This window comes from Suncus etruscus, chromosome 12, assembly GCF_024139225.1.
Source record: "Suncus etruscus isolate mSunEtr1 chromosome 12, mSunEtr1.pri.cur, whole genome shotgun sequence".
Taxonomy (NCBI): domain Eukaryota; kingdom Metazoa; phylum Chordata; class Mammalia; order Eulipotyphla; family Soricidae; genus Suncus; species Suncus etruscus.
The window spans coordinates 46165398-46184199 of record NC_064859.1 but is presented as its reverse complement, the minus strand read 5'-3'; the positions used below and the strand labels follow the sequence as shown (position 1 = coordinate 46184199).

Genomic DNA, 18802 nt, shown 5'->3' with positions numbered 1-18802 from the left:
TTAATCACCAAAAATGTTATTTTATTTTTCCATTATTATTGACTTTTATGTATGCATTTACTGTATGTCTCCACACTGTCAATTTCTCTACACTTGAAATCAAATATCTTTCTGCCTCCTTGATTTCTGCAAGCACCTTCACCACATTTCTATCCCCAACAGCAAGAATACTGGTTTTCAAAGGGATGCATCCTGCATCTTCCAGATAATTTAAGAAAATGTTCTACCAATGATTCCTTGAAATGATACAGAAGATATCAATACCAATCTAAACGCAGTGAAGACAGTCGATGTTTCAGTATATTACATGGCATAAATGCATATGGATGCAGAGACAGCTGTTTCTCTGAGGAGCAAAGTAATTCCACGAGGTTCTGTGGAATCTACAGTCTCAAAATTGACAGCTTTGGGATTATTATAGATACTTTGATTGAAAAGAATCTGGTGCTCTGAGAGCTGAGACTTAGGAAATATGTAAGCTTAAGTCATTTAATATCCTTATGTTAGATCAATCTTGAGCATCTGGATACACAGATAAAAAGGTTCTATATCAGAAATGTTTTCATTACGCATCATTCTCTTTTCTCCTGTCACCCTTAGTACTTTTCTCTCTGCATCTATATTTGTCCCCACAAATTTTTATCAAAGGCCCATTCAAAGGTGAGTCCCTATTTTCCTGCCTTTTATAAAGTTTAGCTGGATCTGTTCCTGATTCTTAGTTAATGTTTGGTTAATTTTTGGTGCCTGCGTCATTTCTGAATAATTCCCATATTCTATTCCAAATGGGAATCTAGAGAAGAATTAGTATATTCCTTTCCTTTCCATCTCTTTACAAGGACTATTGTCAGGATAGTAAGATGCTTATGGTAGAAGAATATGCATAGGGAATGCTTGATATGACATATGGTGCTGATTTGCTGATCACAAGCAAAAACCACTCAATTAAGATGTCAGTTTTGCTGAAGATTATAATAACTTACTGTTAAACAATAAGAACTTACAGGGACCATGCTTGTGTCTCACAAAAACTGCTAAATAAAAACTATCCTCATGTTGGCAGCATCTTACATGTTGGATTTCAACTCTTCAATTCCTGGTTTCTCTCGATGAGTCAACCTAACCTGAACTCTACAGACCATATATTCTTATTTGGCATCCAACAAACACCAATTCTCCATTAGGAAAAACTTGAGAATTATCATCAAATAATAAAAGTTGGATCTTCTCAAGAGCTCAAGGTCTACAGAAAGAATTGTTGTAGCCAATTCTTGTCACATTTAAATTAAACGCTCATAATGCCATAAGCTGTGATCTACTAGGAAAAATAGGGATTTGGAGTGCTATAAATTTGATATTTCAGCTTTGATTTCTAAGATATAAATGTAGCCATACCCAAGTTGTGCTTTTTTTTTTTCTTCTCTCAGATATAAATGCACTTATAAGCAGCTACAAAGTCTCTGAGCTCTATAGTAACATCTACAGATTTTCTCAGGTGGAAAACTAGATTTTTAGTTGAACTCATTTAGTACTGTATTTCTTACTATTTTTGCAATCATCCAGTGTTTTTTTAAAAGTCATTACTTCTCTTTCCCTTTATGTGCTTCTTTCCACCCTAAAAATCTTTAGCTTGAATTTTGTTCTTGCAAAGACAACAGCAACATATATAAACTCATACAAAATAAGTCCTGGAAGAAAATGGGTTTGAGGCACAGATTCTACGATAGTGATGTAATTAATGTTTTAAAAAATCAATGTCTAAAGATTAACATTTACTCTGTTTATCAATAGCATACTGTCCTCACCAAAGATACATACATACAATACTCTCTATTTTCAAAGAAACATATAGTCCACCAAATACAACCAGGAATAACCCTTAAGCACAGAGTCAAGAAAAATCCTGAGAATACCAACTCTGGTCCCAAAATGCAAACAAAGGCTAAAAGAAATAAAAAAATGGATCCTACAATGTAAACTGGATATATATATACAAATATATAAAAACATATATTTTAAGGAGGACTGGAGTAATAGCACAGTTGTAGGTTATTTGGCTTGCACACTATTGACCCAGAACAGACCTTGGTTTGATCCCAGCATCCTACATAGTTCCTCAAGCCAGGAGCAATTTCAGAGCCCATAGCCAGGAGTAATCACTGAGAATCTCCAGGTGACGCTCAAAATCAGACAAAGAATAGGAAAATGGATTTTAAGAATGTAATTTCATCGATCCACCTCTTGGATCAATTGGTGGTCATGATCTCTTGATACACTCCAAAAGTTCCAATTATGAAGAAATAGAGGACTAGGGTCATCTATAATGTCTCTTTGTATGACCCTAAATTTGATTATTCAGCAACTCTAACATATGCTCTAGCAGATAGAGATAACAGTGATATTTAAAATTACATGATATATGCCACGATTGAACTATTAAAATGTTATATGTGATCAAAAGCCTGTTACTGAGAATGTTATCTACACAAGTATGCCTGTCAAGAATTTTCCAGGAATAAGAGACAAACAACTAATGCAAAGGCTACCTAAGTGAATTCCTAATGAATTCTCAAGGAGAGTGTGATATGATTGAGTTAGAACAAAGTTCAGACAGAAAGAGTACTGGATCCTGTATCATTTTGGACCTTGCAGAATCTTAAACTGAGAGAAAGAGGTAGTATATACATGATCTGGGAGGTAATAGTTGTGAGCATAACCTGAAAGTTAATGTTTATTTGACATAAACACATACCATAACCCAGGACTACTCTAGCAATGTTTAGTCTTCCAGAACTCTTTGATGAAAAGTGTCAAGGTGCCAAGGGTGGTGATAATAGGTTGCTACTTGGGAATGGTCATAGTTGAGGACCACTTTCCCAATACTGTCTGGCCAACAGTCAGGGGTAAAGGTAGCTTTGCCCTTTTACAGAAACAATCAGATGCCCAACTCCCATGGTCCTGAGATAGCCAGGAAACAAAAAAACATATACATTCCAGGAATAGTAATAATTGGACAGAAAAGGATAAAAGGAGAGAGTTGGCTGAGATTCATGATCCTGTAATAGAAGACTGTGGGACATGCAAAAAGTCAGGTGGAACAACATGTAGAGCAATTCTGCTTGGGGCACTGAAATGAATAACACAAAGTTTCAAAAGCTTCAAAGCTACTCGGAATGGTTAGGCATGGATTCCAGGAGAATCCAGAAATGGGAGGCTTCTCTTTCTAGCAATGGCTGGGAATTGCCACAGGTGTAACTTCTTTCTTCTTGTAAACTATGTAACTCTCAGGAGTACAAACAGGATATATCAATCTTTTTTCAATAATTTAAGAAGTAGAATTTTGGCACTATTTTTCTTGCACTTTTTTCTTTCTTGTGATTTGTATCTCCTGATTTATATGCTTAAAGTTTGATTACGGAATTATTAGATATTTTTGTTTATTTTTAATCAATCTAACACTATAACAAAATTGACACCAATAGCATGTACCTATATTTTATATTTTAATTCAATAGAAAGTGAACTTAAGTGATAAATTTTTTTGAACAAATCATCATGGTTTAATTAATAATTATTTAATATTATTAATATATATTTAATTATTTAATATATCTTTTTCATATTTCAATAATATTTTTCCAGTAAATAGCATATGATTCCATGATTTGGTAGTTTATTTTTAATATAATTTATAAGAATTATTGAAATTAAAAATATGGAACCAGACAGTCATATGTTCATTTGATGGAAATAAAAAATGATCAGACTTGAATACCAAATTCAAAGTCAACGACAACAGAATTAACACCCAATCTACAACAAGCTGTATAAATGGGAATAGTTCTTCTAGCATTACAGGGGATAAAAGAATGAGATGTACGATGCATTCTCTGAACAGGGACAAAGGACAACACTGTGGTGGGAATGCCCTTCATTCATTGTGACTATTTCCTTAAATATTACTGTGAAAGATTTGGATTTCACTTTGACCACAATAAAAAAGTAAAAAAAAAGGAAATAAAAAATATGAAAAATATTCCTTGGAATAGTGACTCACTACATTGCTTCAATATTATATAGAGCCTTTGAGAACATGAAATAATATATCACTCTCAGCAAAGCCAGGGATTTAAGGACAATTAACTTACCTTCAAATCACAAGTATTTTGCTGATTATCCTATTTACTTTAACTTTCTATTTAATGGAGATAGTTTACCTGTTGTTTATCAATTTTTCCTATTTTATCTGCTCATAGATTTTGTACAGAATTTTGAGTTTTGGGATGTGAAACCTCCCAATAATACATTGGAAATTCAGAGATGGTTATGGAATATCTTCACACTGTCATTCCAATACATTCAAAGAAAATCTTATGGAAAACTTACACAGTGATCTACTAAACCTTGTGATTTTAAACACACACACACACATGCACATACACACACAAACACACACTCGACAAGAAAGCTCAACTAGCACCATCCACAGCACAGCAATTTTTTACTTCTTTGCAAAGACCTAATTTGATTGTCTTTTGGGTCTTTTGTCATCATTTCTAATGTCTGTGTTGAGCATTGGAATAAAGCAAAGAAAATATATGTAAACTGGAATTCCGTAGTCAGGATTTTATCTTAAAAAGTTACTAGAGTTGGGGCTCTTGAGGTGGTGCTAGAGGTAAGGGGTCTGCCTTGCAAGTGCTAGCCAAGGAAAGATGGAAACCTCGTTTCGATCCCCTGGCATCCCATATGGTTCCCCCAAGCCAGGGGCAATTTCTGAACACTTAGCCAGGAGTAACCCCTGAGATCAAATGGGTGTGGCCCGAAAAAACAAAAACAAAAAAAATGTTACTAAATTTAATAGCATGAAAAGATAAAAACAGTTATTTTAAATTCAAATTCAAAGTGACACTTGTTTATCTAAATTTGAATAAGGATATGGAGGTGAATGGACGTTGAGAATTCTGATAAGTGGAGATTAACAGTGTTAAGAATGGTATTGAATATTAATAACTAAAATAAATGTGTTATGAACAATGTGATAAATAATTGTGCAACAATCAATATAAGATAAATGATACTAAATATTAAATACAAAACATCATTAAATAATTTGTCTTAAAATTATAATCCAAAGAAGACAGACAATTAGAGATATTATCTGATAATTCAGAAAGAATTAGATGTTACAAAACAGCAGGAAGATGTGTATAATTGCAAATTCCAAGTTCAACTTCTGACAAACAGTACCCATCACAAACCTGGTTCTCCATAGGTGGCATGAAAAAATACAACACAGCAGCACCATAGATCCAAGGTATCACATAACACATCAGCTTGTGCAGCTTTCTTAGCATTGCAGAAAGGGATCAAGTAACACAGAGAAACTTTGGTGTACCCATGTTCAAAGGAATTGATTGCTGTCGCAGTTAGTTTAGTAGTAAATTCACGCAAGTGGACAAGTGAGCTGAACTACAATAAACATGCAGAAATAGAGTAGTGATTTTAGGCAGTCAATAAATTCCCCAATAATATGGATCAGTGGAGAGACAAAGAGACTATTTAGCAGTAACATGCAATAGAGGATGTGGCAAAGCAATATCATCATTGACAGCAAATCCCCCTATGTCAACAGGCCCTATATGTTTCAGAAACTAATGGCTAAGGAAAGAGGAAAGGCTTGAAATGAGATGCAGTTTGGTCTGAGACAGAGATGGAAACATTCAAGGAATGTGAGAGTATAGGCAAAGTCAGTATACTGAGAGTCTCATATTCAGAATGGCACTGCTGAGGTCACAGAAATGAGAAACATGCTCAACATAGGCTTGGGGCCTCAGTGATAGTGTGGGTCTCTGGGCTGCATAGGCAGGCAGGCTTTTTGGTGTCTATAGATAGTTCCTTCTGGGAGGTGGACAAGCAGGAGAATATGGAGCTATTTTTAGTATCTGAGCAAGAGTGTTGAGCTACAGTAAGGCTCCTGGAGTCTTCTGACCAGAGTTGATGATGTGAACACAAAGAGCACAGCTGGCTGTACTAGCTGAACTATCTAAGCCAGTCAAATTTTGAAATCCAGACTTAAACGATGGAGGTTTTGGGGTTTTCATGAACTACCTCATTGGGGATTCATAATTAGAAATTTTCTAGGTATCTGGAGTAAACTGAATAAAATAAATCAATTTCTATTCATACAAAATGTCATCAGTGAAGCTTCGAGAACAGAACACAAAAAAGGCATCATAGTGGATGAAAATATTTATTATTCTCTGAAAAAATAACTTTGAACATACAAAAGAAACTATATTGAGAATGGGGAAGAGGGAGGATGAGGTAAGATAGTTTGAATGGTAGAGGAGATTTCTTGCCAGCCTCAACCAGGAGACTAAAAGAATATCCAGGATCAATTGAGTATTATATACATCGGGGTGGACCACTGAGCTGATCTACCCCTGAAACTTGCAGACATAGGGTAGTGGTTTTCGGCAGTCTTGACTATGCCACTTTTCATAGCCTGAAGAGACAAGAATAGGTGAACAGATTGGGGCTGAGAGAGCTGCAAAAATGGTACAGAACACGGGAATCTAAAGTCATATCCTCCCTATTTCATCATCTCAGGCTCCAGAGAAAGGTGGCAAATGAAATTAGAGGTGAGAGGCTAGAGAAAGACAAACAAACACAAGTTTGGAGATTGCACCCCTCCAAAATCCAGTCCTAAAAAATGTTATGGGGAGAAAGATTGGGGGAAAGGTTTAAAGATGAGATCTTCTCTCGATCTTACCTGTGCATTGAACAAGGCTCCCACAGTAGCCTGCGCCAGTTGGGGCACCTTTGTCCCAGGCGACATAGTTCAGCACATCATTGCTGATCCACTCCCATCCACCTCCATTGGGTTGTCTGCCCTATGGCACAGGGGACAGAATGGCCACTTAGTCTCAATGGTACTGGGATGTTCTGGGAAGCAATTCTTCACTGGAACCCCCGAGTTAAATCCAATAGTAAGAATTCTGGCGGGGTTCATCCTGAACTAAATACAGACTCTAGGAAATTCTCATTAAGACCTGCTCTAACATGCAAGAAAAAAATAAATTCAATAGTTTAAAGACTAGTGGAAACTTTCAGAGTGGGAAGATTGTTTGAGGCTACACATGGGTCATCAAACCTGTATAATTTCTCGAGATCACATTGACCCCCTTTTTCTTTTCCCATATATCAGCACATCTTAGACATTTCTTAGAAGGTCCCATACCAGTCCTAGGAATTCCTCATTGATTTATTAGTATATATGAGAATTGTATATAGTGGAGACTGTGGGTAGTTTGAGATGAGGGCCATCCACCTACCCAGAGCTTCAAATGGTCTCATGGCTTCATTCTCCAGAAAGACATTTAATTTCAATGAGACACAAGGATGTGCAATGTATTTTTTATGGTCAAACAAAGGAGTTATAGACTCCTTTTTATAGTTCGAGTGAAGGTGATCCAGGCAAAGGAGATGGAATCTTACCTCTGTGGGGTCGTGGAGTCCAATCCAGATGTGAGAGACTGAAGTACCACTGTTCTTGATGAGCGAGGCCAAAAAATAAGCCTCAGACCCAGTGAGCACAGACACAAGGTGTCCTTTAGGCCTCTTCTGGCAAGCATACTGTGAGAGGAAGGAAGAGATTGAGGGAAAGCTTGGCACTTGGGAACTCTGAGGCTTGGGAACTGGAGGGACAAATGCAATAATAATACTTGAAGTTGTACTGCTGGTCGTGTTATTAGTTACCTATCATAGTATCCTAGGAGAATAGAGGCACCACCTATTGCCTCTGTTGTCTCAGATAGGCCCCCAACATCCCCACTTGCAATTCCTGCTACTCACATCTGCATCCATCCAGGATTTTTCTGCCAAAAACAGGGCATAGCAGTGGGAACCATAGGCCAAGGAACCTTTGGGGCAACTGATTCTTGGAGAAAGCTGCCCTTTCTGCAAGTCTTCACCTGGAGGGAAGAAATCAAGGACAGATGGAGTGAACAGAAAAACAAATATTAGAGAGGAAAAGACACCTAGGGTAGTCGATATGACCAGTGGTTTGAGGAGAGACCCCTCTAACTCATGTTAACCTCTCAGTATTTTCAGTGCATAAACAACAGGCAACTTTCAACTTCAAACAGAAACACTAAAGGAGGAATTGACTGCTATTCTGTTCAACCTGTTTTTCAGAAATTGCCCAATATTGACATTAGTCTGTACGAACAGTTGGTTTCTTAAAGAACTCACAGTCTTATTGCTCCCCCACGACACCCTTGGAAATTCCAGTTGTGCTTCTCCCTGCACATTGATCACTCACAGAAGAGGAGATAGTGCTCATATCCACTGTGCTACAAACCAGTAGTTGATACCAAAGAAAACTCCAATGGGATGATTCAGTGTACTGATTCAGGCCTGTACCTCACTTCTATCATATGTGTCACACAAGAGTTGACAGGTTTCCCCTTGAGCTCCCATAGTACTAGGATTAGCTGTGACAACACTCACATGTTACTTGATATTGGACCATTATGCAGGCGAGCAGCATCCATGCAACCGTGGGAAAGATCATGAGAGGCAGCATCCTGTCTGAATGGTGGAGAAGCCTATCACAGGAAGGAATAGAAGTGTGGTCAGAGATAGGCCAAACAGAAGACCCAGTGCTCCATATCCTGTTTTATAACTCTATATCCCAGGAATTAGTTGACCTGAATGACTGTGTCTCTCTCTACTGTGCAGATCAGATTTGATATTCTGAATGTTCTCCCCATGAGGCCCCTAGGGTTCACCCAGGCTGTCTTAGAGTGCTTTAGTCCTCTCAGGAAAGATACTTTTCCCCCATTTCCTCAAGCATCTGAGAGAAAGCCCTTCCTTGATGAGCATCTTGTCTCAGCTCCTACTTACCTTTCTTGTTGGGCTCTGTGGTGGTTTGTCAGGTCAGAAAGTGCAGCCTTTTATAAGACTTTCTGAGGGAGGGGCACTGAAATGGATAGCCCAAAGCTTCAAACTTGAGGGGGCTACTGGGAATGGCTAGGCATGGATTCCAGGCGATTCCAGAAATGGGAGCCTTCTCTTTCTAGTAATGGCTGGGAATTGTCACAGGTGTATCCTTTTTCTTCTTGTGAACTATTATTTCTCTGCACTACAAACAGGATATATCAGTCTTTTCTCGGTATTTGATGGAGTAGAATATTGGCCCTATTTTATTTGCACTTTTTTTTCTTAATATTATTTGTATCTCAGGTTTATGTGCTTAAAATTTTATTACATTTATGTATTACGTGCAAATGTTTTTTTATTTTTACTCAATCTACCAGAGAAACTATAAATACTAGACACACATTGAATTTACATATATACATATTTTAAATAAGCGACAAAGTGAACATAAGAGATAATATATTTCTCAACCACATCATGGTATAATTAATAATCATTTTAATGTATATATCTTTTTTAATATTTCAACATATACTCTTCAGTATATGACACGTGAGCCTATGATTTGACACTTTAATTTACATATAATTTAAAAGCATAGATGAAATTTAAAAAAATGTAAAATAAGCCTGGTATAGTGACTCAATATGTCACTTTAATATTATATCGAGCCTTTTGAGAACAGGGAATAAATGCCAATCTCAGCAAGTCCATGATTTAAGGACAAACAGTTAACTTTCCTTAAAATCAAAAGTATTTTTCTGCTGTTCCTATTTGTTTTTAAATTTTTATTTAATGGAGGTGTTTCACCTTTTGTTTGTCTTTTATTCTATTCCATCTGCTCAGAGATTTTGTAGTGAATTTTGGGTTTTGGGATGTGAAGCCTCCCAATAATACAATGAAAATTCAGAGATGACTATGGAATAAATTGTTACCTGGACAACAGTTCAAAGCAGAGGTCCAAGATAGACTAACAGTTAGAATTTCAGTACTAGGGAGAATTCAAGCCATCTAGTCGAGACAGGTATATTCCCAGAGACACATAATAATTCTCACAGGCACAATGTGTTAGAAGGATTGACTATATAAAAGACATATTTGTCATTATCTTTCTATCATTCAGTCCTTCAGATACTCTGTATGTGTATGTTTTACTAAAAGGGTAACATAAGTAATTCTGTTTCTTATATTGACTCATCAAATATTTTGTTTATAATTTATTTCTTTATAATTTATTGATTTTTAGTAACAATGGTAAAATTATTTTATTAAAATATGGCATAAATTAGAAAAGCTATCTGAACGAACTGAACAAAGGCTGAAAAAAACTCCGTATTTCCTGTTTAGTTTGTCATCACAGTGCTGATGGCTAGAGGCTCTAAACATTATCTTAAAAACAAAGATAAAAGTTACAATCTGTCTTTATAATCACTAAGCATTGAGAAACATTAGTCTGGGAAAACTTTCAGCTGGCAACAGAAAGAGGGAGGTATTAATCTAGGAGGAGAAGTGGTTACACCTGTGGCAATTTCCAGCCATTGCTAAAAAGAGAAGCCTCCGATTTCTGGAATTGCCTGGAATCCATGCCTAGCCATTCCAAGTAGCCCCCTCAAGATTCAAGCTTTGTGCTATCCATTTCAGTGCCCCTCCCTCAGAAAGTCTTATAAAAGGCTGTTTTTCTGACCTGACAAACCACCACAGAGCCCAACAAGAAAGGTAAGTAGGAGCTGAGACAAGATGCTCATCAAGGAAGGGCTTTCTCTCAGATGCTTGAGGAAATGTGGGGAAGAATACTTTTCCTGAGAGGACAAAAGCACTCTCAGACTCAGCCTTGGTGAAACCTAGGGCCCTCATGGAGAAAACATTCAGAATATCAAATCTGCTGAGCACAGTAGAGAGAGACACAGTATTCAGATCAACTAATTCCTGGGATATAAACTAATGAAACAGGATATGGAGCATTAGGTCCTCTGACCAGAATTCTATTCCTTCCTCTGATAGCCTTGTCCAGTCAGACAGAATGCTGCCTCCCATGGCCTTTCGCACTCTTGCTTGGATGCTGCTCTCCTGCTTAATGCTCCAATCTCAAGTGACAGGTGAGTGTTGCCACAGCTAATCCTGGTGCCATGGAAGCTCAAGGAGAAACTGTCAACTCTGTGTGTGGCACATATGATAGAAGTGATGTACATGCCATGCTCTGATTTGTGCATTGTAGATCTCTTTGGTAACAACTATTGGTTGGTAGCACAGTGGATATGAGCACTATAATCTCATCTGTGAGTCATCAATGTTCAGGGAAAAGCACAACTGTAAGAGACTGGGCTGTCTTGGGGAAGCAATAAGACTTTGAGTTCTTTAAGAAACCAAATGTCAGTCCAGACTAAGGACAAATTGGGCAATTTATGAAATGCAGTTCGAACAGAAAAACAGTTGGTTCCTCCTTTAGTGTTTCTGTTTGAAGTCGAAAGTTGCCTGTAGTGAATGCACTGAAAATACTGAAATGTTAACATTAGTTATAGGGGTCTCTCCCCAAACCACTGGTCACATCCACTACCCTAGGTGTCTTTTCCTCTCTAATATTTGTTTTTCTGTTCACTCCATCTGTCCTTGTTTTCTTCCCTCCAGGTGAAGACTTGCAGAAGGGGCAGCTTTCTCCAAGAATCAGTTGCCCCAAAGGTTCCTTGGCCTATGGTTCCCACTGCTATGCCCTGTTTTTGGCAGAAAAATCCTGGATGGATGCAGATGTAAGTAGCAGGAATTACAAGTATGCATGTTGGGGCATTTCGGAGAGGCAATAAGGGGAGCTTCCATTCTCCTGGGATACTATAGTAGGTAAATGATAACACAATATATAGCAGAACATCTTCAAGTATTTTCTTACATTTGTCTCTAAAGTCCTAAGCTACAGTGCTCCCAAGTGCTAAGCTTCCCCTCAATCTCTTCCCTCCTTTCACAGTATGCTTGCCAGAAGCGACCTAAAGGACACCTTGTGTCTGTGCTCACTGGGTCTGAGGCATATTTTGTGGCCTCACTCATCAAGAACAGTGGTACTTCAGTCTCTCATATCTGGATGGGACTCCACGACCCCACAGAGGTAAGATTCCATCTCCTTTGCCTGGATGACCTTCACTCGAACTTGGCCGTCCGGTTTATACCTCCTTTGTCTGACCATAAATATATATATATGGTCCTCCTTGAGTCTCATCTAAATTACATGTCATTATGGAGAATGAAATCATGAGATCATTTGAAGCTCTGGATGGCAGAAGGCCCTCATCTAAACTACCAATAATTTCCACTATGTACAACTCTCAGATATACCACTATTTCAATGAGGAATTTCTAGGACTGTAATGGGAACTCCTAAGAAATGTCTAAGGTGTGTTGATTTATGGGTAAATAAAGATGAGGGTCAATGTGCTCTAGAGAAAGTATACAGGTTTGATGACCATTGTGTAGCCTCAAACAATCTTCCCAATCTCTAAGTTTCCACTGGTCTTTAAATGATTGATTATTTTATTTCCTTGCATGTTCGAGCAAGGCCTTAATCCTTTAGTTAATATTCAGATCAGGAAGAACCCCCAAATATTCTTAATGCTGGGTTTCACTCAGGGGTTCCAGTAAAGACTTGCTTCCCAGAACATCGCAGTACCATTGAGACTAAACTGCCATTTTGTCCCCTGTGCCATAGGGCAGACAACCCAATGGAGGTGGATGGGAGTGGATCAGCAATGATGTGCTGAACTATGTTGCCTGGGACAAAGGTGCCCCAACTGGCGCAGGCTACTGTGGGAGCCTTGTTCAAAGCACAGGTAGGATTGAGAGAAGATTTTATCTTTAAATCTTTTCCCCAATCTTTCTCCCCATAACCTTTTTAGGACTGACTTTAGAGGAGGACAATCTCCGAACTTGTTTTTGTTTGTCTTTCTCTAGCCTCTCACCTCTAATTTCATTTGCCACATTTATAGGAGCCTGAGATGATTAAATGGGGAGGATATGACATTTTCCCAGCTCTCTCAGCTCCACTTTGTTCACCTACTCTTGTCTCCTCAGGGTACGAGAAGTGGCAAAGTCAAGACTGCCGAAAACCACTACCCTATGTCTGCAAGTTTCAGGGGTAGGTCAGCTCAGATATCCACAGGGTGAATTTAATACTCAACTCATCCTGGATATTCTTCCATTCTCATGGTTGATGCTGGCAGAAAATCTCCTCCATCTTTCAAACCTAGACACCTTACTTTATCATCCCTCTTCCCCAATCTCAATACAGTTCCTTTTGTATGCTCAAAGCCTGATTTTTCAAAAAATAATAAATATTTTCATCCACTACGATACCTTTTTGTGTTCTGTTTTTGCAACTTCACTGATGACATTTTGTTTGAGTGAGAAATTGATATATGCTAATCAGTTTCCTCCAGATTCCTAGAATATGACTGTTTGTGAATCGCTAATCAGATATTCTATGAAAACCCAAAAAACTCCATCATTGAAGTCTGGATTTTAGATAGTTTAGCTAGTGCAGCCAGCTGTGCTCTCTGTTTCACATCATTAACTCTGGTCAGAAGGCTCCAGGAGCCACACTGTAGCTCAACTCTGCTGCTCAGTTCGTAAAAGTGGCTCCATGTTCTGCTTGCCCACCTCCCTGACGGAACTATCTATAGACACAAAAAATGTCCTGCTTATGTAGCCCACATACTCACCCAATGATGCCCTAAGTCTATGTTGAGCATGTTTTTCACTTCTGTGACCTCAGCAGTGCCATTATGAATATTAGACTCTCAGTAAACTGACTTTGCCTAAACTGCCTAGTTCTCTTGGATGCTCTTTTTCCATCCCATAGCTCAGACCAAGTTGCATCTAATTTCAAGGCTTTCCTCTTTCCTTAGCCATTACTTTATGAAACATGTAGGGCCTGTTGACATAGGGGGATTGCCAATGATGATATTGTTTTGACATATCTTCTATTGCATTTCACTCCTGAAAATCTCAGCTTTTTCCTTGAACCAATCTGTCCTGTAGCAATTTATTCCTTTGAACATGGTTACACCAGACATTCCCTGTGTTACTTGATCCCTTTCTGCAGTTCTCAGGAAGCTGTACAAGCTGACTTTTGAATAAATACGTTGCACCTATGGTGCTGCTCTTTTGTATTTTTTCATGCTACCTGTGGTGACCCAACTGTGTAGTGGGTATTGTTTGTTGTCAGATGTTGAACTTAGAATTTGCACTGATACACATTATTCTACTGTTTTGTAATATCTCATTAGTTCTGCATTATCAGATAATATCGCTAATTGTCTGTCATCTTTGGATTATAATTTTATAACCAAATATTCTATGATGTATTATATTTAATATTTAGCATCATTAATCTAATATTTATTGTAACATAATTATTTATCACATTGTTCATAACACATACATTTTAGTTATTCATATTCAAATTCCAATCCTACCACTTTTATACTCAGCTTACTAGAAATCTCAATGTCCTTTCACCTCGGTATCCTGCCTCTAAACAGGCACAAATTTACTTCATATTGCTTGGTGTAACACAATTGCAACTGAAGTTATAAAAATTTAGACTAACAAGGGTCAGCTTGAATTTGAATTTTTAGTAACTGTTTTATCTCTCCATGGCATTAACTCAAGCAACTTTTTTATCTAAAATCCTGACTACAGAATTCCACTTTACATATGTTTTCTTTGCTTTGTTCTATGTTCAAGACAGACATTAGGAATGATGAAAAAAGACCCCAAAGACCATCAAAGCAGGTCTTTGCAAGGAAGTAAGAAATAGCTGTGCTGTGGATAGTGCTAGTTGAGCTTTATGTGTCTGTGTAACTTTTCCATCAGATTTCCTTTGAATCTATTGGAATGACACTGTTATAAGATATCAAGGTTTAACACCTCTGCGCATGTGGTTCAGATCTTCTTGGTCTATAAGTATTTGATGGCTTGGATATTTAATGAAGTTGTTACACAGCTGGGCCATTTTGCTGAAAAGTTGAGGGGTGGTCTGGCTGCTGAAGTTCATGCAGAAAGGAAAATCTGTCCCTGCTCCCCACCCTTGATGAAAATGCCTCAGAGGTATCAGCCAGTACTTGGAAAAATTTCTCTCGGATTTTGGTGGAGAAGATGGGCCTTTTGATTCGGACAGGAAATGGGTAGGGGCTTCTGGGTGATTTTTTGTGGAGTGTAGGGGAGATTGGTTCAATTACATTTAACTTGGATCATAATTTTATTAAATTCATACTAAATTTTCTATTTAAATTTTTTTGTTTAAATATTTCATCTTTATTTTTTAAAATATTGACATTTATACCAAGAACTTCCCATATGCTATTCACCCTTATACATATGTAGGTAGAACTGCAACTATATAGTCTTTTCTTCTGTGTGAACATGGACAGAATGTTGCTGGTGTCTCAAACTAATAGGTGTAATAAATAGTGTTTGTCAGTAGTTGCTGTGTATTACCTCAGAAAGTTAATGTTCTTTGTTCACAACAGCAGAAATTCTTGATTCCTTCAATTGTTTTTATTTTAACAATTAAAAAATATTACTTATTGAAAAATTACCACTTTTAGGGGCTGGAGAGATAGCATAGCTGTAAGGCATTTGCTTTGCATGCAGCCATCCCAAGATGGTTTTTATAACTTCAATTGCCATTGTGTTGTAACCCAATTCCTGGCATTACATTGGTCCCCTGAGCTTTCCAGGAGTTATTTCTGAGAACAAAGCCAGGAGTAACATATGAACCTATGGGCATAGCTGGGTGTGGCCCCAAACCAATAAATAAATAAGTAAATGCATTAGTCATATATAAGGTTATCACTGAATATTGCTAATAAAAAGAAGTGTATATATAGGAAATGTGTCACAAAACAGTGCCCATATACTTAGTTCACTATCATTCTTTAATAAAAAAAAGCTTTTTAATAAAAGGCTCTTTTGGTTTTTTGGGGGTGGGGTGCAAACATGGTGGAATATTCCTGACTCAAAACTCAGAAATCACTCCTGGCAGGCTCTTGCCAGAGTTCAAACCCGGGTCAGTCTAGTGCAAGGCAAATGTCCTACCAGTTGTGCTATTGCTCCAGCCACCAAAACCACTTTCTTCAATGAAAAATTAAAATAACCATGAGTAGTAAAAATAACCAAGGTTTTGTGCTTTTTGTATTTTTGTTTTTTCCCTCCTGCCCTGGCACAGTAAATATTGGGGTCATTTGAAAAGGAATTCACTTGGCCTAAAAAATATGGGGTTTCTCCGTCCTTGGAGTATACTGTCATGGGATCAACTCTAGACTTTGCTCAGGATCATTTACTCTCCCGGTGGCGTTTTTGTGGTTGGTAGACTTCTGCTCTGTCCAGGGTGATACAATCAGAGCTCTGTGTTTAGAGGTCTCAGTATCTGCACAGATCCTGAGCTGAGATTTATGATGAAGTCAGTCTTTGTGATTCTAGAGGTTCTGTTACCTCAGTGTCATTTTAATCCATCTTCTGTGGTTGGTGATCTTGGGCTTTGCACTGAGCCTAGGATGGCACCTAGGTTAGCGTCTTTCTTTGTGCTTCCAGAAGCCCCATTCCGTTACAATTGTCTCTGCAGGACCTTTGGGACTGGGGATCATGCTTATTGTGCAGGTCATAGTTCAAACCCTAAACTAGGGCTTTTTTATTGGTCCCAAGATGTGTACAGTCTGGTCGTGGTTCTATCAGCCAGTCATCTGTAAATCGCGATCTTGGCTTTTGGACCTACCAAAGGGTTTTTTTTTTACCTTCATTTATTATTATTATTTTTTTATTTACCTATCTATTTTGGTCGATTTCTCTCTTTGGGTGTGCTTATTGATATTGTTGTCCCCAGTTATACTTACTTTTTCTCTTCCTCTCTTTTCTTTCGTTATGTGCTATGCCATGTTTCTTATTTCAAGACCATGGTGTGTTTTTTGTTTGTGTGCTTGTTTTTGTTGGTTTTTTTGTTTGTTTTGTTTTGTTTTTTGTTTGTTTTTTTGTGGTGCTTATTGATATAGCTGGAGTCCTCAATGGAGATTTGACACTTCTTTTGGTACTGGTGGAGTGTTTCACCTTCTCTTTCTCCTTCACCTCCCAAATCGATGATGAGAGCCACTAGAAGGATTCCGCCCATTTTCGGGGTATTAGACTCTTACCCCAATTTATTAATTTTTTCTTTTTCAGGCAAAACCACGTAACTTGAAATAGCTGGTCTTGCCTCCAGTTAGAGGGGGAAATATGGGAGGCCTCAAGACCAAACAGGTGCAAGACTACTAAGTAATAGGTTAGATACAGAGGGGTCCACATATTCTAGCCGCCCTGTGGGTGAGGGAAGAAGAAATGGGAGGGAAGACAAAAACGGACGGGTAGGGAGAACAATTCGGTGATGGATGGGAATCCCTCCTGATTTTATGTAAATATGTACCTAAAATATTATTGTCAACAATATGTAAGCCACTATGATCAAAATAAAATTATATTATAATAAAAAAATAAAAAAAAATAACCATGAGTAGTATATAAAGTTAATGTAGTATATAAATATATATAAAATTATTTATATATTCAGTTAGTAGTATATAAAGTTAATATATAAGTATATAAAGTTAATGTAAAATATTTTGTGTACCCATTTATTATACCTTTGCTAATCTTTATAGTTATATTATGATAATATATCTATTTTATAGATATATTATGATTAACTTTTATTACCTAAAGGAAATAATAGAAGATCTCAGTTTGCATTTCTCAAAGTTTTTAGTAGCAAAATAAAGCCCCTGCATAATTATGAATTAAATATTGAGTAAATAAAATAAGTATATAGTTATTTAATTAATTAAAGTTAAATCATATCTCCCTTAAAGTAAAAAATTGATTTACATTTCACCTCATTCTTCAAAGGGTAGTGTATTTCCTAAAAATTGATATTTATGCTGTTTGCTAAAATTTTCTTCCATGAGGAATGAATGATTATAAATTGAAAAAAGGAAATATTTGGAAAAGGATGAATCAGAAATAAGTAAATTAATAATGCAAAAATTTTACAAACTTAATCAGCAAATGGACCATTAGTGTAAGCAATGTCTTCTTTATGGCCTCTGTCTTTACTAAAACACTAAGATACTTTATTCTTTGTCTGTGACATTACAATATCAGTCTTACCAAAAAAAAATAATATCAAATAGTTTTTACTAGGTTCATGTGACCCAATCCCAAGCCTATTTATTATATAAGTCTTCCAAAGAGATATTGTACAATTTTGATAGTAAATTGCATTTAATATAAAACAAAATTTCTTATTAATCATCTCAATATACCATTTGTTAGTAAAAAAATACCCTTTGCTAAGAAATAAGTGAACTTTTCAAAACTGCTAGACTCAAAGACAAAGAACTCCCACTTTTCTTAGCAGTGGAAATGGAGAAGTGATATCTCTAAGTAATCAAGTTATCTACTCTCTGTTAAAAATGACCCAATATTTATAGAAATAACATCTCTGAAAATACGAGCACCAAATTTAATTATATAACCTACATATGATATAAAATGTGCTTTATAGTAAGATGTGTCTGAAAACAACCAAATCAGAATTAATCTGGAAGAAATATAGAGTAATTGTTTTGGGAGATCCTTATAGTCCTTTCTTGCCAGAATTCATTCGATTTGGTTGCCACACATTTAGCTTAAACACCAAAAATGTAATTTTATTTCTCCATTATTATTGACTTTTATGTATGCATTTACTATATGTCACCATACTGTCAATTTCTCTACATTCGAAATTAAAAATCTTTCTGCCTTCTTGACTTCTGCAAGCACCTTCACCACATTTCTATCCCCAACAGGA

The 18802-nt window shown here is 37.0% G+C and overlaps 2 protein-coding genes and 1 pseudogene across 2 annotated transcripts; 1 reads left to right on the top strand and 2 right to left on the bottom strand.

Annotated features, from left to right (window-relative positions):
* The window catches only part of LOC126024534 (small integral membrane protein 8-like), a 1114930-nt pseudogene that overhangs the window by 482244 nt on the left and 613884 nt on the right, over nt 1-18802 (bottom strand).
* On the bottom strand, nt 6435-8584 carry LOC126024164 (lithostathine-like). Its single transcript, XM_049784604.1, has 5 exons — nt 8509-8584; nt 7852-7970; nt 7495-7632; nt 6770-6890; nt 6435-6502 (listed from the first exon to the last, which is right to left on the bottom strand). The coding sequence occupies exons 1-5, from the start codon at nt 8582-8584 to the stop codon at nt 6435-6437; spliced, it is 522 nt and encodes a 173-aa protein (XP_049640561.1).
* On the top strand, nt 10952-13061 carry LOC126024539 (lithostathine-like). The gene is made up of 5 exons (XM_049784973.1): nt 10952-11036; nt 11566-11684; nt 11897-12034; nt 12632-12752; nt 12994-13061. The coding sequence occupies exons 1-5, from the start codon at nt 10961-10963 to the stop codon at nt 13059-13061; spliced, it is 522 nt and encodes a 173-aa protein (XP_049640930.1). The 5' UTR covers nt 10952-10960.